The 25,538-nt window shown below is 34.4% G+C and overlaps 1 protein-coding gene across 1 annotated transcript; it reads right to left on the reverse strand.

Moving 5' to 3' along the window:
* Positions 1-22,039: 22,039 nt before the first annotated feature.
* LOC123308739 (NADH-ubiquinone oxidoreductase chain 5-like) lies at positions 22,040-23,086 on the reverse strand. Its single transcript, XM_044891533.1, is given in 1 exon segment — positions 22,040-23,086. A coding segment is annotated over 1 exon segment (732 nt). The 5' UTR covers positions 23,002-23,086; the 3' UTR covers positions 22,040-22,269.
* Between the last annotated feature and the right edge of the window lie 2,452 nt (positions 23,087-25,538).

Here is a 25,538-nt window from a genome sequence, read left to right on the forward strand (position 1 = left end):
TCATTAGTTTTCGTTTTATAGACCCATTTACATGGTAAGACTCTTTTCCCAGACGGTGCATCAACCAGTGACCAAGTTTTGTTTTTGATCAGAGAGTCATACTCTTCTTGCATCGCCCTTTTCCATTGGTCAGCATGAGACGATGATAATGCTTCATCTGCTGTTTGAGGATCATTTAAATTAAGTATTGGACAGAAGTAACTTACATCATGTTCATCTGTTTCTGCATACCGAACAGGTCTCCGTGGACGTAAATTTATGTCTCTTATCAGTGACTCATGATCAATCGATTCCTCTGGTATGTAAGATGGATCATCATTCTCGCCAGACTGATAGCCTTTGCTTGACTCGCCAGTAAAATGGTCCGTGCTGTCGTCTAATTCTTCTTTACAGGCTTCGAGTGACTGTACCTCTGGACTGCTGCTGTTGGATGTACAAGGTAAGTATATATTATTATCGTACTTTTTCATATTTTCTAAAAATACGACATCTCTACTTTTTATGATTCTATTGGTAACTGGATCAAATATTCGGTATCCTTTGGTAGATTCACAATAACCAACGAATAATAACTTTCCGGATTTGGAGTCCCATTTGAGGCGTTTTTCCTTTGGAACTTGTGTCATTACTTCACAGCCAAATACTTTTAAATTAGACAAATTAGGTTTCTTACCAGTCCACATCTCCATAGGGGTTTTACCATCAATTGATTTTGTAGGTGACCTGTTAATTGTATATGCTGCCGTTGCAAGGGCTTCTGCCCAGAACTGTTTTGCAAGCTGAGCATCAAACAACATACATTTTGCTCTTTCCACCAGGGTCCTGTTCATTCGTTCAGCAAGACCATTCTGCTGGGGTGAGTACGGAGCACTTGTTTGATGTTCAATCCCGTGTTTGTTCAAAAAGTTTTCAAATTCTCTATTGCAGTATTCTTTTCCATTATCAGAACGAATTACTTTTATTTTTCTTTCATGTTCATTCTCTACTTTGTTTTTGTAATCCTTGAAAACTTCTACAACATTCAATTTATTTTTCAAAAAATAGACATGAACTCGTCTTGTGTAATCGTCAATAAAGGTGATAAAATATTTCATACCTCCCAAAGATTCTTGCTCCATTGGTCCACATAAATCAGTGTGGACCAGCTGCAGTGGTTGTGAAGATCTTGAACCAATGTTGTTAAAGGGCAATCTGGTCTGTTTCCCCGAGAGACAGGTAGCACATGTGATAGGTCCTTTATTTTTGTCTGAGAATGGCTGAACTCCCTCTGCACACTCCGGAAGCTTGTTAACATCTGAAAAATTCAGGTGTCCCATGCGTCTATGCCACAGGACAAAATCGTTCAAGTTATCTGAACAAGACAGGTTAGAAAATTCTTCTCTGTGTGTATTTAGTAATTCGACATTTAGGTCTTGCGTTGGAATGGAAGCCTTATCAATGCTGATTACGAAACCGGAAATCCCAATTGGATCAGACAAATATAACAAGAGATATCGCAGATTGAAATTTGCAACTTTTGAAAAATGCCATTTTCAAGATGAAAATCTGAACGGAGAGAGATAGGCTTTCAGGAATACTTGCTATGGATTCAGCATATTCGAAAACCTATATTTTCATGATGAACTTTCAAATATCCGACGTTTTTTAAAGAAAAATCGAATTTATCGTTTTTTCATTTTTCATTTTCCAGTTCACTTTGAACTGCTCTCTGGAGTGCAATTCTCTATTGAATCATCAACTGTTTGGTTTGGTGGAATCAACAAAGTAAGTGTTATACACTCCATATCCTAAGACAGTAGTTGAACTTCCTGATTTTCAGGCAGAAGAGCAAATAGGTCATTTTAGGGGGGTCTAACCCCTCGCTCATTTTTGACCCAAAAAATCGAGATTTTCGATTTTTAGTTTTTGCGCTGGAATAGAAGCCTCATCAACGCTGATTACGAAACCGGAAATCCCAATTGGATCAGACAAACATAACAAGAGATATTGCAGATTGAAATTTGCTACTTTTGAAAAATTACATTTCCAAAATGAAAATCTGAACGGTGGGAGATAGGCTTTCGGGAATGCTCGCAATAGATTCAGCGTATTTGAAAACCTTTATCTTCATACCAAGCCTTCAAATATCTGACTTTGTTTAAAAAAAAAACCGAATTTATTGTTTTTCCATTTTTCATTTTCCAGATCACTTTGAACTGCTCTCTGGAGTGCAATTCTCTATTGAATCATCAACTGTTAGGTTCGGTTGAATCAAAAAAGTGAGTTTCATACACTCCATATCCTAAGACAGTAGTTGAACTTCCTGATTTTCAGGCAGAAGAGCAAATAGGTCATTTTAGGGGGGTCTAACCCCTCGCTCATTTTTGACCCAAAAAATCGAGATTTTCGATTTTTAGTTTTTGCGCTGGAATAGAAGCCTCATCAACGCTGATTACGAAACCGGAAATCCCAATTGGATCAGACGAATATAACAAGAGATATTGCAGATTGAAATTTGCAACCTTTGGAAAATGACATTTCCAAAATGAAAATCTGAACGGTGGGAGATGGGCTTCCGGGAATGCTTGCAATAGATTCAGCGTATTTGAGAACCTTTATTTTCATATCAAACCTTCAAATATCTGACTTCGTAAAAAAAAAATCGAATTTATTGATTTTTGATTTTCAATTTTCCAGTTCACTTTGAACTGCTCTCTGGAGTGCAATTCTCTATAGAATCATCAACTGTTAGGTTTGGTTGAATCAAAAGAGTAAGTACCATACACTCCATATCCTAAGACAGTAGTAGGACACCCTGATTTTTATGCAGAGGAGCAAATAGGTCATTTTAGGGGGGTCTCCCTTGCTCATTTTTGACCCAAAAAATCGAGATTTTCGATATTTAGTTTTTGAGCTGGAATGGAAGCCTAATTAATGCTGATTACGAAACCGGAAATCCCAATTGGATCAGACGAATATAACAAGAGATATTGCAGATTGAAATTTGCAACTTTTGAAAAATTACATTTCCAAAATGAAAATCTGAACGGTGAGAGATAGGCTTTTGAGAATGCTCGCAATGGATTCAGCTTATTTGAAAACCTATATTTTCATATCAAACTCTCAAATATCTGACTTCGTTTGAAAAAAAAAATCGAATTTATTGTTTTTCCATTTTTCATTTTCCAGTTCACTTTGAACTGCTCTCTGGAGTGCAATTCTCTATTGAATCATCAACTGTTTAGTTTGATGGAATCAACAAAGTAAGTATTATACACTCCATATCCTAAGACAGTAGTTGAACTTCCTGATTTTCAGGCAGAAGAGCAAATAGGTCATTTTAGGGGTCTAACCCCTTGCTCATTTTTGAACCAAAAAAATCGAGATTTTCGATTTTTAGTTTTTGCGCTGGAATGGAAGCCTCATCAACGCTGATTACGAAACCGGAAATCCCAATTGGATCATACGAATATAACAAGAGATATTGCAGATTGAAATTTGCAACCTTTGGAAAATGACATTTCCAAAATGAAAATCTGAACGGTGGGAGATAGGCTTTCGAGAATGCTCGCAATAGATTCAGCGTATTTGAGAACCTTTATTTTCATATCAAACCTTCAAATATCTGACTTCGTAAAAAAAAATCGAATTTATTGTTTTTCCATTTTCAATTTTCCAGTTCACTTTGAAGTGCTCTCTGGAGTGCAATTCTCTTTAGAATCATCAACTGTTTGGTTTGGTTGAGTCAACAAAGTAAGTATTATACACTCCATATCCTAAGACAGTAGTAGGACACCCTGATTTTTATGCAAAGGAGCAAATAGGTCATTTTAGGGGGGTCTAACACCTTGCTCATTTTTGACCCAAAAAATCGAGATTTTCGATATTTAGTTTTTGAGCTGGAATGGAAGCCTTATCAATGCTGATTACGAAACAGGAAATCCCAATTGGATCAGACAAATATAACAAGAGATATCGCAGATTGAAATTTTCAACTGTTGAAAAATGACATTTCCAAAATGAAAATCTGATCGGTGAGAGATAGGCTTTCCAGAATGCTCGCAATGGATTCAGCTTATTTGAAAACCTATATTTTCATGATAAACTTTCAAATATCTGACATTGCTTAAAAAAAAATCGAATTTATTGTTTTTCAATTTTTCATTTTCCAGTTCACTTTGGAGTGCTCTCTAGAGTGCAATTCTCTATTGAATCATCAACTGTTAGGTTCGGTTGAATCCAAAAAGTGAGTTTCATACACTCCATATCCTAAGACAGTAGTAGGACACCCTGATTTTTATGCAAAGGGGTCATTTTAGGGGGGTCTAACCCCTTGCTCATTTTTGACCCAAAAAATCGAGATTTTCGATATTTAGTTTTTGAGCTGGAATGGAAGGCTAATCAATGCTGATTACGAAACACTGCGCTGATCCAATTGGGATTTCCGGTTTCGTAATCAGCATTGATCAGGCTTCCGTTCCAGCTCAACAACTAAATATCGAAAATCTCGATTTTTTGGGTCAAAATGGAGCAAGGGCTTAGACCCCCATAAAATGACCTATTTGCTCCTCTGCATAAAAATCAGGGTGTCCTACTACTGTCTTAGGATATGGAGTGTATAAAACTCACTTTTTTGATTCAACCGAACCTAACAGTTGATTATTCAATAGAGAATTGCACTCCAGAGAGCAGTTCAAATTGGACTGGAAAATGAAAAACGGAAAAAAAATAAATTCGATTTTTTTTTTTAAACAAAGTGAGATATTTGAAGGCTTGGTATGAAAATGAAGGTTTTCAAATACGCTGAATCTATTGCGAGCATTCCCGGAAGCCTATCTCCCACTGTTCAGATTTTCATTTTGGAAAAGTCATTTTTCATAAGTTGCAAATTTCAATCTGCAATATCTCTTGTTATATTCGTCTGATCCAATTGGGATTTCCGGCTTCGTAATCAGCATTGATCAGGCTTCCATTCCAGCTCAAGAACTTAATATCGAAAATCTCGATTTTTTGGGTCAAAAATGAGCAAGGGCTTAGACCCCCCTAAAATGACCTATTTGCTCCTCTGCATACAAATCAGGGTGTCCTACTACTGTTTTAGGATATGGAGTGTATAATACTTACTTTTTTGATTCGACCAAACCTAACAGTTGATGATTCTATAGAGAATTGCACTCCAGAGAGCAGTCCAAAGTGAACTGGAAAATTGAAAATCGAAAATCAATAAATTCGATTTTTTCTTAAACGAAGTCAGATATTTGCAGGTTTGGTATGAAAATAAAGGTTTTCGAATACGCTGAATCTATTGCGAGCATTCCCGAAAGCCTATCTCCCACCGTTCAGATTTTCATTTTGAAAATGTCATTTTTCAAAAATTGCAAATTTCAATCTGCAATATCTCTTGTTATATTCGTCTGATCCAATTGGGATTTCCGGTTTCGTAATCAGCATTGATTAGCCTTCCATTCCAGCTCAAAAACTAAATATCGAAAATCTCGATTTTTTGGGTCAAAAATGAGCAAGGGGTTAGACCCCCCTAAAATGACCCCTTTGCATAAAAATCAGGGTGTCCTACTACTGTCTTAGGATATGGAGTGTATGAAACTCACTTTTTGGATTCAACCGAACCTAACAGTTGATGATTCAATAGAGAATTGCACTCTAGAGAGCACTCCAAAGTGAACTGGAAAATGAAAAATTGAAAAACAATAAATTCGATTTTTTTTTAAGCAAAGTCAGATATTTGAAAGTTTATCATGAAAATATAGGTTTTCAAATAAGCTGAATCCATTGCGAGCATTCTGGAAAGCCTATCTCTCACCGATCAGATTTTCATTTTGGAAATGTCATTTTTCAACAGTTGAAAATTTCAATCTGCGATATCTCTTGTTATATTTGTCTGATCCAATTGGGATTTCCGGTTTCGTAATCAGCATTGATAAGGCTTCCATTCCAGCTCAAAAACTAAATATCGAAAATCTCGATTTTTTGGGTCAAAAATGAGCAAGGTGTTAGACCCCCCTAAAATGACCTATTTGCTCCTTTGCATAAAAATCAGGGTGTCCTACTACTGTCTTAGGATATGGAGTGTATAATACTTACTTTGTTGACTCAACCAAACCAAACAGTTGATGATTCTAAAGAGAATTGCACTCCAGAGAGCACTTCAAAGTGAACTGGAAAATTGAAAATGGAAAAACAATAAATTCGATTTTTTTTTACGAAGTCAGATATTTGAAGGTTTGATATGAAAATAAAGGTTCTCAAATACGCTGAATCTATTGCGAGCATTCTCGAAAGCCTATCTCCCACCGTTCAGATTTTCATTTTGGAAATGTCATTTTCCAAAGGTTGCAAATTTCAATCTGCAATATCTCTTGTTATATTCGTATGATCCAATTGGGATTTCCGGTTTCGTAATCAGCGTTGATGAGGCTTCCATTCCAGCGCAAAAACTAAAAATCGAAAATCTCGATTTTTTTGGTTCAAAAATGAGCAAGGGGTTAGACCCCTAAAATGACCTATTTGCTCTTCTGCCTGAAAATCAGGAAGTTCAACTACTGTCTTAGGATATGGAGTGTATAATACTTACTTTGTTGATTCCATCAAACTAAACAGTTGATGATTCAATAGAGAATTGCACTCCAGAGAGCAGTTCAAAGTGAACTGGAAAATGAAAAATGGAAAAACAATAAATTCGATTTTTTTTTTCAAACGAAGTCAGATATTTGAGAGTTTGATATGAAAATATAGGTTTTCAAATAAGCTGAATCCATTGCGAGCATTCTCAAAAGCCTATCTCTCACCGTTCAGATTTTCATTTTGGAAATGTAATTTTTCAAAAGTTGCAAATTTCAATCTGCAATATCTCTTGTTATATTCGTCTGATCCAATTGGGATTTCCGGTTTCGTAATCAGCATTAATTAGGCTTCCATTCCAGCTCAAAAACTAAATATCGAAAATCTCGATTTTTTGGGTCAAAAATGAGCAAGGGAGACCCCCCTAAAATGACCTATTTGCTCCTCTGCATAAAAATCAGGGTGTCCTACTACTGTCTTAGGATATGGAGTGTATGGTACTTACTCTTTTGATTCAACCAAACCTAACAGTTGATGATTCTATAGAGAATTGCACTCCAGAGAGCAGTTCAAAGTGAACTGGAAAATTGAAAATCAAAAATCAATAAATTCGATTTTTTTTTTACGAAGTCAGATATTTGAAGGTTTGATATGAAAATAAAGGTTCTCAAATACGCTGAATCTATTGCAAGCATTCCCGGAAGCCCATCTCCCACCGTTCAGATTTTCATTTTGGAAATGTCATTTTCCAAAGGTTGCAAATTTCAATCTGCAATATCTCTTGTTATATTCGTCTGATCCAATTGGGATTTCCGGTTTCGTAATCAGCGTTGATGAGGCTTCTATTCCAGCGCAAAAACTAAAAATCGAAAATCTCGATTTTTTGGGTCAAAAATGAGCGAGGGGTTAGACCCCCCTAAAATGACCTATTTGCTCTTCTGCCTGAAAATCAGGAAGTTCAACTACTGTCTTAGGATATGGAGTGTATGAAACTCACTTTTTTGATTCAACCGAACCTAACAGTTGATGATTCAATAGAGAATTGCACTCCAGAGAGCAGTTCAAAGTGATCTGGAAAATGAAAAATGGAAAAACAATAAATTCGGTTTTTTTTTTAAACAAAGTCAGATATTTGAAGGCTTGGTATGAAGATAAAGGTTTTCAAATACGCTGAATCTATTGCGAGCATTCCCGAAAGCCTATCTCCCACCGTTCAGATTTTCATTTTGGAAATGTAATTTTTCAAAAGTAGCAAATTTCAATCTGCAATATCTCTTGTTATGTTTGTCTGATCCAATTGGGATTTCCGGTTTCGTAATCAGCGTTGATGAGGCTTCTATTCCAGCGCAAAAACTAAAAATCGAAAATCTCGATTTTTTGGGTCAAAAATGAGCGAGGGGTTAGACCCCCCTAAAATGACCTATTTGCTCTTCTGCCTGAAAATCAGGAAGTTCAACTACTGTCTTAGGATATGGAGTGTATAACACTTACTTTGTTGATTCCACCAAACCAAACAGTTGATGATTCAATAGAGAATTGCACTCCAGAGAGCAGTTCAAAGTGAACTGGAAAATGAAAAATGAAAAAACGATAAATTCGATTTTTCTTTAAAAAACGTCGGATATTTGAAAGTTCATCATGAAAATATAGGTTTTCGAATATGCTGAATCCATAGCAAGTATTCCTGAAAGCCTATCTCTCTCCGTTCAGATTTTCATCTTGAAAATGGCATTTTTCAAAAGTTGCAAATTTCAATCTGCGATATCTCTTGTTATATTTGTCTGATCCAATTGGGATTTCCGGTTTCGTAATCAGCATTGATAAGGCTTCCATTCCAACGCAAGACCTAAATGTCGAAAATCTCGATTTTTTGGCTCAAAAATCAGCAAGGGGTTAGACCCCCCTAAAATGACCTATTTGCTCCTTTGCATAAAAATCAGGGTGTCCTACTACTGTCTTAGGATATGGAGTGTATAATACTTACTTTGTTGATTCAACCAAACCTAACAGTTTATGATTCAATAGAGAATTGCACTCCAGAGAGCAGTTCAAAATGTACTGGAAAATGAAAAATGGAAAAACAATAAATTCGATTTTTTTTTTAACAAAGTCAGATATTTGAAGGCTTGGTATGAAAATAAAGGTTTTCAATTACGCTGAATTTATTGCGAGCATTTCCGAAAGCCTATCTCCCACCGTTCAGATTTTCATTTTGGAAATGTCATTTTTCAAAAGTTGCAAATTTCAATCTGCAATATCTCTTGTTACATTCGTCTAATCCAATTGGGATTTCCGGTTTCGTAATCAGCGTTGATGGGGCTTCCATTCCAGCGCAAAAACTAAAAATCGAAAATCTCGATTTTTTGGGTCAAAAATGAGAGAGGGGTTAGACCCCCCTAAAATGACCTATTTGCTCCTTTGCATAAAAATCAGGGTGTCCTACTACTGTCTTAGGATATGGAGTGTATAATACTTACTTTGTTGACTCAACCAAACCTAACAGTTGATGATTCTATAGAGAATTGCACTCCAGAGAGCAGTCCAAAGTGAACTGGAAAATTGAAAATCGAAAATCAATAAATTCGATTTTTTCTTGAACGAAGTCAGATATTTGCAGGTTTGGTATGAAAATAAAGGTTTTCGAATACGCTGAATCTATTGCGAGCATTCCCGAAAGCCTATCTCCCACCGTTCAGATTTTCATTTTGAAAATGTCATTTTTCAAAAGTTGCAAATTTCAATCTGCAATATCTATATTCGTCTGATCCAATTGGGATTTCCGGTTTCGTAATCAGCATTGATTAGCCTTCCATCCCAGCTCAAGAACTAAATATCGAAAATCTCGATTTTTTGGGTCAAAAATGAGCAAGGGAGTCCCCCCTAAATGACCTATTTGCTCCTCTGCATAAAAATCAGGGTGTCCTACTACTGTCTTAGGATATGGAGTGTATGGTACTTACTTTTTTGATTCAACCAAACCTAACAGTTGATGATTCTATAGAGAATTGCAATCCAGAAAGCAGTTCAAAGTGAACTGGAAAATTGAAAATCGAAAATCAATAAATTCGATTTTTTTTTTAACAAAGTTAGATATTTGAAAGTTTATCATGAAAATATAGGTTTTCAAATAAGCTGAATCCATTGCGAGCATTCTGGAAAGCCTATCTCTCACCGATCAGATTTTCATTTTGGAAATGTCATTTTTCAACAGTTGAAAATTTCAATCTGCAATATCTTTTGTATATTCGTCTGATCCAATTGGGATTTCCGGTTTTCTAATCAGCATTGATAAGGCTTCCATTCCAACGCAAGACCTAAATGTCGAAAATCTCGATTTTTTGTGTCAAAAATGAGCGAGGGGTTAGACCCCCTAAAATGACCCCTTTGCATAAAAATCAGGGTGTCCTACTACTGTCTTAGGATATGGAGTGTATGAAATTCACTTTTTCGATTCAACCGAACCTAACAGTTGATGATTCAATAGAGAATTGCACTCTAGAGAGCACTCCAAAGTGAACTGGAAAATGAAAAATTGAAAAACAATAAATTCGATTTTTTTTTAAACAAAGTTAGATATTTGAAAGTTTATCATGAAAATATAGGTTTTCAAATAAGCTGAATCCATTGCGAGCATTCTGGAAAGCCTATCTCTCACCGATCAGATTTTCATTTTGGAAATGTCATTTTTCAACAGTTGAAAATTTCAATCTGCAATATCTCTTGTATATTCGTCTGATCCAATTGGGATTTCCGGTTTTCTAATCAGCATTGATAAGGCTTCCATTCCAACGCAAGACCTAAATGTCGAAAATCTCGATTTTTTGTGTCAAAAATGAGCGAGGGGTTAGACCCCCCTAAAATGACCTATTTGCTCTTCTGCCTGAAATTCAGGAAGTTCAACTACTGTCTTAGGATATGGAGTGTATAATACTCACTTCGTTGATTCCACCAATTTAAACAGTTGATGATTCAATAGAGAATTGCACTCCAGAGAGCAGTTCAAAGTGAACTGGAAATATCTGACTTTGTTTAAAAAAAATCGAATTTATTGTTTTTCAATTCTTCATTTTCCAGTTCACTTTGGAGTGCTCTCTAGAGTGCAATTCTCTATTGAATCATCAACTGTTAGGTTCGGTTGAATCCAAAAAGTGAGTTTCATACACTCCATATCCTAAGACAGTAGTAGGACACCCTGATTTTTATGCAAAGGGGTCATTTTAGGGAGGTCTAACCCCTTGCTCATTTTTGACCCAAAAAATCGAGATTTTCGATATTTAGTTTTTGAGCTGGAATGGGAGGCTAATCAATGCTGATTACGAAACCGGAAATCCCAATTGGATCAGACGAATATAACAAGAGATATTGCAGATTGAAATTTGCAACTTTTGAAAAATGACATTTCCAAAATGAAAATCTGAACGGTGAGAGATAAGCTTTTGAGAATGCTCGCAATGGATTCAGCTTATTTGAAAACCTATATTTTCATATCAAACTCTCAAATATCTGACTTCGTTTGAAAAAAAAAATCGAATTTATTGTTTTTCCATTTTTCATTTTCCAGTTCACTTTGAACTGCTCTCTGGAGTGCAATTCTCTATTGAATCATCACCTGTTGGGTTTGGTTGAATCAAAAAAGTAAGTATTATACACTCCATATCCTAAAACAGTAGTAGGACACCCTGATTTGTATGCAGAGGAGCAAATAGGTCATTTTAGGGGGGTCTAAGCCCTTGCTCATTTTTGACCCAGAAAATCGAGATTTTCGATATTTAGTTGTTGAGCTGGAATCAAAGCCTGATCAATGCTGATAACGAAACCGGAAATCCCAATTGGATCAGACGAATATAACAAGAGATATTGCAGATTGAAATTTGCAACTTTTGAAAAATGCCATTTTCAAGATGAAAATCTGAACGGAGAGAGATAGATTATTTCCATTGAGTCATCTTTGACATAGCATAGCTTTAGGTCCTTGGTTCCTTGAAGATACCTCATAATCCTTTTTATTCCAAGCCAGTGTTGATTCCCTGGATAATTACAGTATTGACTCAATTTATTAACTGCATAGGTGATATCAGGTCTCGTGACATGTGCCAGATATATCAGACATCCCACTGCTTCCCTATATGGGATATTTTTGTTTACATCTCCAGGATTTTTCTCAAATTTCGCATTTACCTCTATCGGGGTACAAACTGGTTTGCAATCAGACATATTAAAGCGGTCCAATATCAGGTTGATGTACTTTTCTTGATCTAACATACCTGCCTCTCGGTTCCTATTTATGTTTATGCCAATACAATTCTTCATTTCACCTAGGTCTTTCATACTGCATTCTCCTTTCAACTTGTTTTTAATCTCTGTTGTTTTATCCTTATTATTTGTGAATATCAACAGGTCATCCACCCACACTGCAATGAATATAGTTGTAGACTCATTTACCAAATAATAAATACATGGATCTACATGTGATCTTTGTAAGCCAATTTTTAATAAAATATTGTTCAATTTAAGATTCCACTGCCGGCTAGCTTGCTTGAGTCCATAAATTGATTTATGTAAAATGCATACTTGATCATTTTTTTTGTAGTATTCTGGTTGTGACATGTATATCTCAGTATCTATGTCACCTTGAAGAAAAGCACTTATGGCATCCATCTGAAACATTTCTAAATCATACTATGAAGCCAGTGAAAGTAAGAATCGAACAGATGTTGTATCGTACAACAGGAGCATGGGTCTCATCATAGTCACATCCCTTTCTCTGAGCATACCCTTTGATAACCAATCTTGCTTTGAAACGGATAATCTCACCTTTTTCATTAGTTTTCGTTTTATAGACCCATTTACATGGTAAGACTCTTTTCCCAGACGGTGCATCAACCAGTGACCAAGTTTTGTTTTTGATCAGAGAGTCATACTCTTCTTGCATCGCCCTTTTCCATTGGTCAGCATGAGACGATGATAATGCTTCATCTGCTGTTTGAGGATCATTTAAATTAAGTATTGGACAGAAGTAACTTACATCATGTTCATCTGTTTCTGCATACCGAACAGGTCTCCGTGGACGTAAATTTATGTCTCTTATCAGTGACTCATGATCAATCGATTCCTCTGGTATGTAAGATGGATCATCATTCTCGCCAGACTGATAGCCTTTGCTTGACTCGCCAGTAAAATGGTCCGTGCTGTCGTCTAATTCTTCTTTACAGGCTTCGAGTGACTGTACCTCTGGACTGCTGCTGTTGGATGTACAAGGTAAGTATATATTATTATCGTACTTTTTCATATTTTCTAAAAATACCACATCTCTACTTTTTATGATTCTATTGGTAACTGGATCAAATATTCGGTATCCTTTGGTAGATTCACAATAACCAACGAATAATAACTTTCCGGATTTGGAGTCCCATTTGAGGCGTTTTTCCTTTGGAACTTGTGTCATTACTTCACAGCCAAATACTTTTAAATTAGACAAATTAGGTTTCTTACCAGTCCACATCTCCATAGGGGTTTTACCATCAATTGATTTTGTAGGTGACCTGTTAATTGTATATGCTGCCGTTGCAAGGGCTTCTGCCCAGAACTGTTTTGCAAGCTGAGCATCAAACAACATACATTTTGCTCTTTCCACCAGGGTCCTGTTCATTCGTTCAGCAAGACCATTCTGCTGGGGTGAGTACGGAGCACTTGTTTGATGTTCAATCCCGTGTTTGTTCAAAAAGTTTTCAAATTCTCTATTGCAGTATTCTTTTCCATTATCAGAACGAATTACTTTTATTTTTCTTTCATGTTCATTCTCTACTTTGTTTTTGTAATCCTTGAAAACTTCTACAACATTCAATTTATTTTTCAAAAAATAGACATGAACTCGTCTTGTGTAATCGTCAATAAAGGTGATAAAATATTTCATACCTCCCAAAGATTCTTGCTCCATTGGTCCACATAAATCAGTGTGGACCAGCTGCAGTGGTTGTGAAGATCTTGAACCAATGTTGTTAAAGGGCAATCTGGTCTGTTTCCCCGAGAGACAGGTAGCACATGTGATAGGTCCTTTATTTTTGTCTGAGAATGGCTGAACTCCCTCTGCACACTCCGGAAGCTTGTTAACATCTGAAAAATTCAGGTGTCCCATGCGTCTATGCCACAGGACAAAATCGTTCAAGTTATCTGAACAAGACAGGTTAGAAAATTCTTCTCTGTGTGTATTTAGTAAATATAAATTGTTAACTAGTGTGGCTGAACACAGGAGCTTGCCTTTTTATCATAGATATCACAACCTTCATCTCTAAAATTGACATTACAGCCACTTTTCACCATAGCACTGACTGACAGGAGGTTTGCAGCAAGTTTAGGTATGTATAAAATTTGTCTTACCTGAATTTTACTTTCTTTATTACCATTTAGCAATAAATTGACCTTTCCCATACTTTCCACAGGTAGCGGTGTCTTACTGGCAACAGTTATGGTGGGTATCGGTGGATTTGTAACATCATACATCCAGTCACATCTATTTGTCATATGCATGGAGGCGCCTGAGTCCACATACCACAGGTCCGGATTCATTGTCTGAGGAGATGCTGAAAAAGCTGCAACAAAACCTTTATTTTCTTCCTTATTTTCTGTATTCTTCTTTTTCGGAGCACGACAATTCCTAGCAAAGTGTCCATGCTTGTTACAATTATAACATCGGGGTACTTTGTTGACCTTTGTTGATTCATTTTGATTTCTTTGAGTGACCTTTTTCCTTGTGAAGAATGCTGAACTATCTGAGCATTGTACTTCCTGCAGGAGTTTAGATTTAATAGAATCAGCACTTATCTTAATGCCAGAGCTCTCCAGCCCCATGATCATGGGCTTATAGACTTCAGGGAGGCCAGCTAACATGAGCGTACCAAGCCATTCGTCATCAATGTCAAAGTTAATATTCCTGAGCTTGTGGGCGGTCGACATTATTTTATTCACATAATCATCTACGCTTCGAGAAGATTTCAATGTAGTTGTTATCAGGTCTCTCAACAAGGCTACTCTCCTGTACAACCCGCTGTCATCAAAAGCCTGTTCCAAACTCTCCCAGACTTCTTTACAAGTAGTTGCATTCTGTACATGTACGTAAATGATAGGGTCCAGTAATAAAATCAACTTAGATTTCGCCTTGGTTTCTTTTATCTGATCGGTATTGGTACCTGTGACACAACCCCATAAATCGTCGAGTTCGAAATATGCTTGGACTGCAAACTTCCAACTGGCATAGTTATCTCTTCCAACTAGTCTGTCGATATGGAATGGATTGTACCCCGAATTCGACATTTTCTATGCGTATTTGTGGCTTTTACGTGATTTCTTCTGACCGAGCACGCCGCCCCGGTAACCTCAAAATATATGACAGACAAAAAACGCCGGCCGGTTTTCTTAGTTTTCACTGTTTTTACTTTTTTTTTTTATTTCCACAAGTGGCAATCAACCACGCTCTGCTACCATGTTGATATTTAGGTGGAAATAAAATAATGATTACCATGGAAATGCAACGATCGTATATTCTTGGCACATAGGTTACAAAAAAACTGAAGTGTATTATTACCAACCATATGCACACAGTAAAGTAAAATGATCAATGTTGCCAACTTACAAAATAAACATGGTTGCGTTCTTATTTGCCAACAGATCCAATTTGGATTTCCGGTTTCGTAATCAGCATTGATCAGGCTCCCGTGCCAGCTCAACAACTTAATATCGAAAATCTCGATTTTTTGGGTCAAAAAGGAGCAAGGGCTTAGACCCCCATAAAATGACCTATTTGCTCCTTTGCATAAAAATCAGGGTGTCCTACTACTGTCTTAGGATATGGAGTGTATAAAACTCACTTTTTTGATTCAACCGAACCTAACAGTTGATGAGCAGAGAGCAGTTCAAAGTGATCTGGAAAATGAAAAATGGAAAAACAATAAATTCGGTTTTTTTTTTAAACAAAGTCAGATATTTGAAGGCTTGGTATGAAAATAAAGGTTTTCAAATACGCTGAATCTATAGCGAGCATTCCTGAAAGCCTATCTCCCACCGTTCAGATTTTCATTTTGGAAATGTCATTTTTCAAAAGTAGCAAATTTCAATCTGCAATATCTCTTGTTATGTTTGTCTGATCCAATTGGGATTTCCGGTTTCGTAATCAGCGTTGATGAGGCTTCCATTCCAGCGCAAAAACTAAAAATAGAAAATCTCGAATTTTTGGGTCAAAAATAAGAGAGGGGTTAGACCCCCCTAAAATGACCTATTTGCTCCTTTGCATAAAAATCAGGGTGTCCTACTACTGTCTTACTATATGGAGTGTATAATACTTACTTTGTTGACTCAACCAAACCAAACAGTTGATGATTCTATAGAGAATTGCACTCCGGAGAGCACTTCAAAGTGAACTGGAAAATTGAAAATGGAAAAACAATAAATTCGATTTTTTCTTAAACGAAGTCAGATATTTGCAGGTTTGGTATGAAAAAAAAGGTTTTCGAATACGCTGAATCTATTGCGAGCATTCCCGAAAGCCTATCTCCCACCGTTCAGATTTTCATTTTGGAAATGTCATTTTTCAAAAGTAGCAAATTTCCGGTTTCGTAATCAGCGTTGATGAGGCTTCCATTCCAGCGCAAAAACTAAAAATCGAAAATCTCGATTTTTTGGTTCAAAAATGAGCAAGGGGTTAGACCCCCTAAAATGACCTATTTTTCAATCTGCGATATCTCTTGTTATATTTGTCTGATCCAATTGGGATTTCCGGTTTCGTAATCAACGTTGATGAGGCTTCCATTCCAGCGCAAAAACTAAAAATCGAAAATCTCGATTTTTTGGTTCAAAAATGAGCAAGGGGTTAGACCCCCTAAAATGACCTATTTGCTCTTCTGCCTGAAAATCAGGAAGTTCAATTACTGTCTTAGGATATGGAGTGTATAATACTTACTTTGTTGATTCTACCAAACTAAACAGTTGATGATTCAATAGAGAATTGCACTCCAGAGAGCAGTTCAAATTGAACTGGAAAATGAAAAATGGAAAAACAATATTCGATTTTTCTTCAAACAACGTCCGATATTTGAGAGTTCATGATGAAAATTTAGGTTTTCGAATATGCTGAATCTATAACAAGTACTCCTGAAAGCCTATCTCTCTCCGTTCAGATTTTCATCTTGAAAATGTCATTTTGCAAAAGTTGCAAATTTCAATCTGCAATATCTCTTGTTATATTCGTCTGATCCAATTCGGATTTCCGGTTTCGTAATCAGCATTGATCAGGCTTCCGTTCCAGCTCAACAACTAAATATCGAAAATCTCGATTTTTTGGGTCAAAATGGAGCAAGGGCTTAGACCCCCATAAAATGACCTATTTGCTCCTCTGCATAAAAATCAGGGTGTCCTACTACTGTCTTAGGATATGGAGTGTATAAAACTCACTTTTTTGATTCAACCGAACCTAACAGTTGATGATTCAATAGAGAATTGCACTCCAGAGAGCAGTTCAAATTGGACTGGAAAATGAAAAACGGAAAAAAAATAAATTCGATTTTTTTTTTAAACAAAGTGAGATATTTGAAGGCTTGGTATGAAAATGAAGGTTTTCAAATACGCTGAATCTATTGCGAGCATTCCCGGAAGCCTATCTCCCACTGTTCAGATTTTCATTTTGGAAAAGTCATTTTTCATAAGTTGCAAATTTCAATCTGCAATATCTCTTGTTATATTCGTCTGATCCAATTGGGATTTCCGGCTTCGTAATCAGCATTGATCAGGCTTCCATTCCAGCTCAAGAACTTAATATCGAAAATCTCGATTTTTTGGGTCAAAAATGAGCAAGGGCTTAGACCCCCCTAAAATGACCTATTTGCTCCTCTGCATACAAATCAGGGTGTCCTACTACTGTTTTAGGATATGGAGTGTATAATACTTACTTTTTTGATTCGACCAAACCTAACAGTTGATGATTCTATAGAGAATTGCACTCCAGAGAGCAGTCCAAAGTGAACTGGAAAATTGAAAATCGAAAATCAATAAATTCGATTTTTTCTTAAACGAAGTCAGATATTTGCAGGTTTGGTATGAAAATAAAGGTTTTCGAATACGCTGAATCTATTGCGAGCATTCCCGAAAGCCTATCTCCCACCGTTCAGATTTTCATTTTGAAAATGTCATTTTTCAAAAATTGCAAATTTCAATCTGCAATATCTCTTGTTATATTCGTCTGATCCAATTGGGATTTCCGGTTTCGTAATCAGCATTGATTAGCCTTCCATTCCAGCTCAAAAACTAAATATCGAAAATCTCGATTTTTTGGGTCAAAAATGAGCAAGGGGTTAGACCCCCCTAAAATGACCCCTTTGCATAAAAATCAGGGTGTCCTACTACTGTCTTAGGATATGGAGTGTATGAAACTCACTTTTTGGATTCAACCGAACCTAACAGTTGATGATTCAATAGAGAATTGCACTCTAGAGAGCACTCCAAAGTGAACTGGAAAATGAAAAATTGAAAAACAATAAATTCGATTTTTTTTTAAGCAAAGTCAGATATTTGAAAGTTTATCATGAAAATATAGGTTTTCAAATAAGCTGAATCCATTGCGAGCATTCTGGAAAGCCTATCTCTCACCGATCAGATTTTCATTTTGGAAATGTCATTTTTCAACAGTTGAAAATTTCAATCTGCAATATCTCTTGTATATTCGTCTGATCCAATTGCGATTTCCGGTTTCGTAATCAGCATTGATAAGGCTTCCATTCCAGCTCAAAAACTAAATATCGAAAATCTCGATTTTTGGGTCAAAAATGAGCAAGGGGTTAGACCCCCCTAAAATGACCCCTTTGCATAAAAATCAGGGTGTCCTACTACTGTCTTTGGATATGGAGTGTATAATACTTACTTTGTTGATTCAACCAAACCTAACAGTTGATGATTCTATAGAGAATTGCACTCCAGAGAGCAGTTCAAAGTGAACTGGAAAATTGAAAATGGAAAAACAATAAATTCGATTTTTTTTTGAAACGAAGCCAGATATTTGAAGGTTTGGTATGAAAATAAAGGTTTTCAAATACGCCGAATCTATTGCGAGCATTCCCGAAAGCCTTTATCCCACCGATCAGATTTTCATTTTGGAAATGTCATTTTTCAAAAGTTGCAAATTTCAATCTGCAATATCTCTTGTTATATTCGTCTGATCCAATTGGGATTTCCGGTTTCGTAATCAGCGTTGATGAGGCTTCCGTTCCAGCGCAAAAACTAAAAATCGAAAATCTCGATTTTTTGGGTCAAAAATGAGCAAGGGGTTAGACCCCCCTAAAATGACCTATTTGCTTTTCTGCCTGAAAATCAGGGAGTTCAACTACTGTCTTAGGATATGGAGTGTATAATACTTACTTTGTTGATTCCACCAAACTAAACAGTTGATGATTCAATAGAGAATTGCACTCCAGAGAGCAGTTCAAATTGAACTGGAAAATGAAAAATGGAAAAACAATAAATTCGATTTTTCTTTGAAAAACGTCGGATATTTGAAAGTTCATCATGAAAATATTTTGCGGTATATGAGATTGAATGTATGAAACGCGGTTTGCAACGAATGTCTTCCAACGATTGGGCGTGCCTTTGAGCCAATGGAGAACAATTTGTGAATCAGACCAAGAAACTACCTTCTTTATCGATATGACATCACTAAAAACGTCAACAACAAAGCGCATAAGTTTAGTTAAAAGGACAGCAGCACATAATTCGAGGCGAGGTATATTGATTTTCTTCAAGGGAGCAATCTTAGACTTTGCGCACACAAAATGCGTAGTAATTCTGTCAGCGCCTAACGCTCGCAAATAGACTACACACGCGTATCCTTTTTCACTTGCATCACAGAAACCGTGAATTTCATAGAAAGCGTTAGGGGGAACGATTCGACGTTCAATTCTTAGTTCAGACAACAATGGTAATTCTAATTTGTACTGTTGCCACGTGCGAACGATATCATCAGTTGGAGTCTCATCCCAACCAAGCATAGAAATCCACAATTTCTGTATCAAATGCTTGAATAAGAAAATAGTAGGGGCAACAAATCCAAGAGGATCATACACCCTGGCCAATTGAGAGAGCATAATTCGTTTAGAGCAGGAAGACTCGGTTAGAGGCTTGCAAACTTACTTTTATTTTTATACTAATTAATATAAAATTATATTTTAATAATAAAATAACCCCACAAATAAAAATAATTAGTTTTAAAAAATTAAACAATTGAAAATGATAGCTAACCTATTTTCTTCTTTTGACCCTTGCGCAAATTTTAATATTCCTTTAAATTGAATAAGATCAATAATTAGATTTTTCTTTATCCCCTCATTATTCTGAATAATACCTAACCGAATAAATTTTATTATTCAAAAATCATTAATCTTATTACATATAGAATTTAAAATTTTAACAAAAAAAAATAATACTTTAATATTTATCTCTTTATTTTTTTTTATTTTAATTAATAATTTTATAGGTCTATTTCCTTATATTTTTACAAGTTCTAGTCATTTAATTTTTACCTTAACCTTCGCTTTACCTTTATGATTAACATTTATAATTTTTGGTTGGCTAAATAATACATATCATATATTTGCTCACTTAATACCCCAAGGTACCCCTCCAATTCTAATACCATTTATAGTGTGTATTGAAACTATTAGAAATATCATTCGTCCTGGAACATTAGCTATTCGATTATCAGCAAATATAATTGCTGGGCATCTATTAATAACTTTACTAGGAAACACAGGATCTTTAGTAAATTTTTTAATTTTTATTGTAATTATAATTCAATGTTTATTAATTATTTTAGAATCAGCAGTAGCAATAATTCAATCATATGTATTTGCTATCCTAAGAACTCTTTATTCTAGAGAAGTTTAAAATGATAAAAAATCATCCCTTTCATTTAGTAGATTATAGCCCTTGACCTATCTTAGGAGCTTTTAGTGCTATAACAACTATAATTGGAATTATTAAATGATTTAATTTTTTTAATACAAACTTATTTTTAATTAGAAATATCATTCTTTTGATAATTATAGTACAATGATGACGAGATGTTATTCGTGAAAGAACATTCCAAGGTAATCACACCTTTATAGTTTCTATAGGATTACGATGAGGAATAATTTTATTTATTACTTCTGAAGTATTCTTTTTTATTAGATTTTTTTGAAGATTCTATCACAGAAGATTATCTCCTTCAATTGAAATTGGAATAAACTGACCACCTAAAGGTATTAATTCTTTTAATCCTAATGAAATTCCTTTATTAAACACTTTAATTCTTTTAAGATCAGGTTTAAGAATCACTTGAACTCACCATAGAATTATAGAAAATAACTTTAATCAAGCTATTCAAAGATTATCAATTACTATCTTATTAGGATTATATTTTACTTTGCTTCAAGCCATTGAATATATTGAAGCTCCATTCTCCATCGCTGATTCTACTTATGGAAGAACATTTTTTATATCTACAGGATTCCACGGATTACATGTTATCATTGGGACTACATTTTTACTTGTTTGTTTAATCCGATTATTTTATGGCCATTTCAGAAATACTCACCATTTTGGTTTTGAAGCAGCAGCATGATACTGACATTTTGTTGATGTAGTATGATTATTCCTGTATCTTTCTATTTATTGATGAGGTAGGTATTTATATAGTATAAAAATTACAATTGATTTCCAATCAAAAAATCTATTAAATAGTATAAATAATATTAATACTAATAATCTATTTTTTCTTTATTACAATCATTTTAATTATTCTAATTTCTATTGCTACTTTAATTAATAAAAAAACATTTAAAGATCGAGAAAAAAGCTCTCCCTTTGAATGTGGATTTGATCCTAAAAATTCTGCTCGATTACCTTTTTCTATTCACTTCTTCCTTATCGCTCTAATTTTTTTAATTTTCGATGTAGAAATTACATTAATTTTACCTTTTATTTATTCTATAAAAATTTCAAGAATTTCAATATTATCATTCACAATTACCTTATTTATTTTAATTTTACTAATTGGGTTATACCATGAATGAAACCAAGGAGCTCTTAATTGAAATCTTTAGGATAATAGTTAAATTAACATTTAATTTGCATTTAAAAAATACTGAAGTTCAGTTTATCTTAAATAAGAAGCAATATTTGCGTTTAGTTTCGACCTAAAAATTTGATTTTTAATCCTTATTTAATTGAAACCAAATTAGAGGTAAATCACTGTTAATGATTTTAATGAGTTTACTCCAATTAAAGAAATATATTTATTTAAGCTTCTAACTTAAAATCTAGCATTTTGTTAATATTTCTATTTATATAGTTTATTTAAAACCTTATATTTTCATTATAAAAAAAGATTTATATCTTATAAATACTCAAAGATAATTTATCTCCTTAATATCTTCAATATTATGCTCTATATAAGCTATTTGAGTAAAAATTATAAAGTACTATTAAAAATATTCAACCTACAAATATAATCAAAAAAATCTTTAAATTATTTTTAAATAAATATTGTATTAATACAGAAGAATTTTTAATAAAATCAAATAAACCCTGACTTCCCAAGAATTCAGACCATCCTTGGTCTATAAATTTATAATTTAAAAACCCTATCTTAATAAAAATAAAATTTAACCCATTAGTAGAAATAAAAGATAAATTTCATATTGTAGAAAAAAAAACAAATATTTTTATATTACTCATTATAATTAATTTATAAGTTAAATTTAACTTAGAAATCTCCATTCCAATATAAATACCTAAAATTACTATTATTAAAGTAAACATTTTTATAAATAATGGTAAAATAATCAAATAAGGATTATCAAAAATGACTCATATTAACCTTCTTCCAGAAAATAAAACAACTAAAAATATAAAACCTATTCTATAAACTATTCTATTTTTAGCTTCGCTAATACAATTTAATCTAAAAAAATTAAGTGTTGAATATATTAAATAATATAACAAGCGAATTCTATAAGAAACAGTTATACCCAATGAAATAAATATTATAATATAAACAAATAAATTCAAATTTATTATAGAATAAAATTCTATAATTAAATCTTTTGAATAAAAACCTGAAAAATATGGCAAACCACATAATGATAAATTTCTAATATTAAAATACACTACAGTTAAAGGAGATTTAAAAATTAAACTTCCTATATAACGAATATCTTGACAATTTAGTATCAAATGAATAAAGTTCCCAGCACATATAAAAAGTAAAGCCTTAAACAATGCATGAATTAATAAATGAAAAAAAGCTAATTTTACTCTTCCTAAACTTAAAATAGTAAATATTAATCCTAATTGTCTAAGGGTTGACAAAGCAATAATTTTCTTTAAATCATACTCAAAATTAGCCCCTAATCCTGATATAAACATAGTTAATAGTCCAATAAATAATAAAAAAAATCATAATTTATAATTAAAAAATGAAAACGTATTAACAAATATACACCCGCTGTTGCACAATCCACTATCTGCACTATAGAACTGAAATTCAACATGTGCATCTCAATTCGAAAACTGTGTGAAATTTCAAAATTTGGTTCGAATTGGTTCAACAGTTTTTGAGGAATTGATATCACACTTTGCCGAATAGACCACTGAAATCTCAATTCCTATCTGAACTATCGAACTGAAATTCAACATGTGCATCTCAATTCGAAAACTATGTGCAGTTTCAAGATTTGGTTCGAATCGATCCAATAGTTCCTTAGGAATTGAAATGATATTTTGCCGAATCGACTACTGAAATCTTCATTCCTATCAGAACTAACGATCTGAAATTCAACATGTGCATCTCAATTCGAAAACTATGTGCAGTTTCAAGATTTGGGTCGAATTGGTTCAACAGTTTTTGAGGAATTGATATCACACTTTGCCGAATAGACCACTGAAATCTCAATTCCTATCAGAAATATCGATCTGAAATTCAACATATGCATCTCATTTCGAAAACTATGTTCAGTTTCAAGATTTGGTTCGAATTGATCCAACAGTTTTCGAGGAATTGATAACACAATTTGCCGAATAGACCACTAGAATCTCAATTCCTATCTGCACTATCGAACTGAAATTCAACATGTGCATCTCAATTCGAAAACTATGTGCAGTTTCAAGATTTGGTTCGAATTGATCTAACAGTTTTGAGGAATTGATATCACACTTTGCCGAATAGACAACTGAAATCTCAATTCCTATCTGAGCTATCGAACTGAAATTCAACATGTGCATCTCATTTCGAAAACTATGTGCAGTTTCAAGATTTGGTTCGAATTGTTCCAACAGTTTTCGAGGAATTGATATCACACTTTGCCGAACACACCACTGAAATGTCAATTCCTATCTGCACTATCGAACTGAATTTCAACATGTGCATTTCAATTCGAAAACTACGTGCAGTTTCAAGATTTGGTTCGAATTGATCCAACAGTTTTCGAGGAATTGATATCACACTTTGCCGAATTGACCACTGAAATCTCAATTCCTATCTGAACTATCGAACTGAAATTCAACATGTGCATCTCAATTCGAAAACTATGTGCAGTTTCAATATTTGGTTCGAATCGATCCAATAGTACCTTAGGAATTGAAATGATATTTTGCCGAATCGACTACTGAAATCTTCATTCCTATCAGAACTATCGATCTGAAATTCAACATGTGCATCTCAATTCGAAAACTATGTGCAGTTTCAAGATTCGGTTCGAATTGATCTAACAGTTTTCAAGGAATTGATATCACACTTTGCCGAATTGACCACTGAAATCTCAATTCCTATCTGCACTATCGAACTGAAATTCAACATGTGCATCTCAATTCGAAAACTATGTGCAGTTTCAAGATTTGGGTCGAATTGGTTTAACAGTTTTTGAGGAATTGATATCACACTTTGCCGAATAGACCACTGAAATCTCAATTCATATCTGCACTATCGAACTGAAATTCAACATGGGCATCTCAATCCGAAAACTATGTGCAGTTTCAAGATTTGGTTCGAATTGATCCAATAGTTCCTTAGGAATTGAAATGATATTTTGTCGAATCGACTTCTGAAATCTTAATTCCTATTAGAACTATCGATCTGAAATTCAACATGTGCATTTCATTTCGAAAACTATGTGCAGTTTCAAGATTTGGTTCGAATTGATCCAACAGTTTTCGAGGAATTGATATCACACTTTGCCGAATAGACCACTGAAATCTCAATTCCTATCTGCACTATCGAACTGAAATTCAACATGTGCATTTCAATTCGAAAACTACGTGCAGTTTCGAGATTTGGTTCGAATTGATCCAACAGTTTTCGAGGAATTGATATCACACTTTGCCGAATTGACAACTGAAATCTCAATTCCTATCTGAACTATCAAACTGAAATTCAACATGTGCATCTCAATTCGAAAACTATGTGCAGTTTCAAGATTTGGGTCGAATTGGTTTAACAGTTTTTGAGGAATTGATATCACACTTTGCCGAATAGAACACTGAAATCACAATTCCTATCTGAACTATCGAACTAAAATTCAACATGTGCATCTCAAATCAAAAACTGTGTACAGTTTCGGGATTTGGGTCGAATTGATTCAATAGTTCCTTAGGAATTGAAATGATATTTTGTCGATTCGACCACTGAAATCTCAATTCCTATCTGAACTATCGAACTGAAATTCAACATGTGCATCTCAATTCGAAAACTGTGTAAAATTTCAATATTTGGTTGGAATCGATCCAACAGTTTTCGAGGAATTGATATCACACTTTGCCGAATTGACCACTGAAATCTCAATTCCTATCTGAACTATCGAACTGAAATTCAACATGTGCATCTCAATTCGAAAACTATGTGCAGTTTCAAAATTTGGTTCGAATCGATCCAATAGTTCCTTAGGAATTGAAATGATATTTTGCCGAAT

The sequence above is a fragment of the Coccinella septempunctata genome, chromosome 2 (assembly GCF_907165205.1).
Source record: "Coccinella septempunctata chromosome 2, icCocSept1.1, whole genome shotgun sequence".
NCBI classification, from domain to species: domain Eukaryota; kingdom Metazoa; phylum Arthropoda; class Insecta; order Coleoptera; family Coccinellidae; genus Coccinella; species Coccinella septempunctata.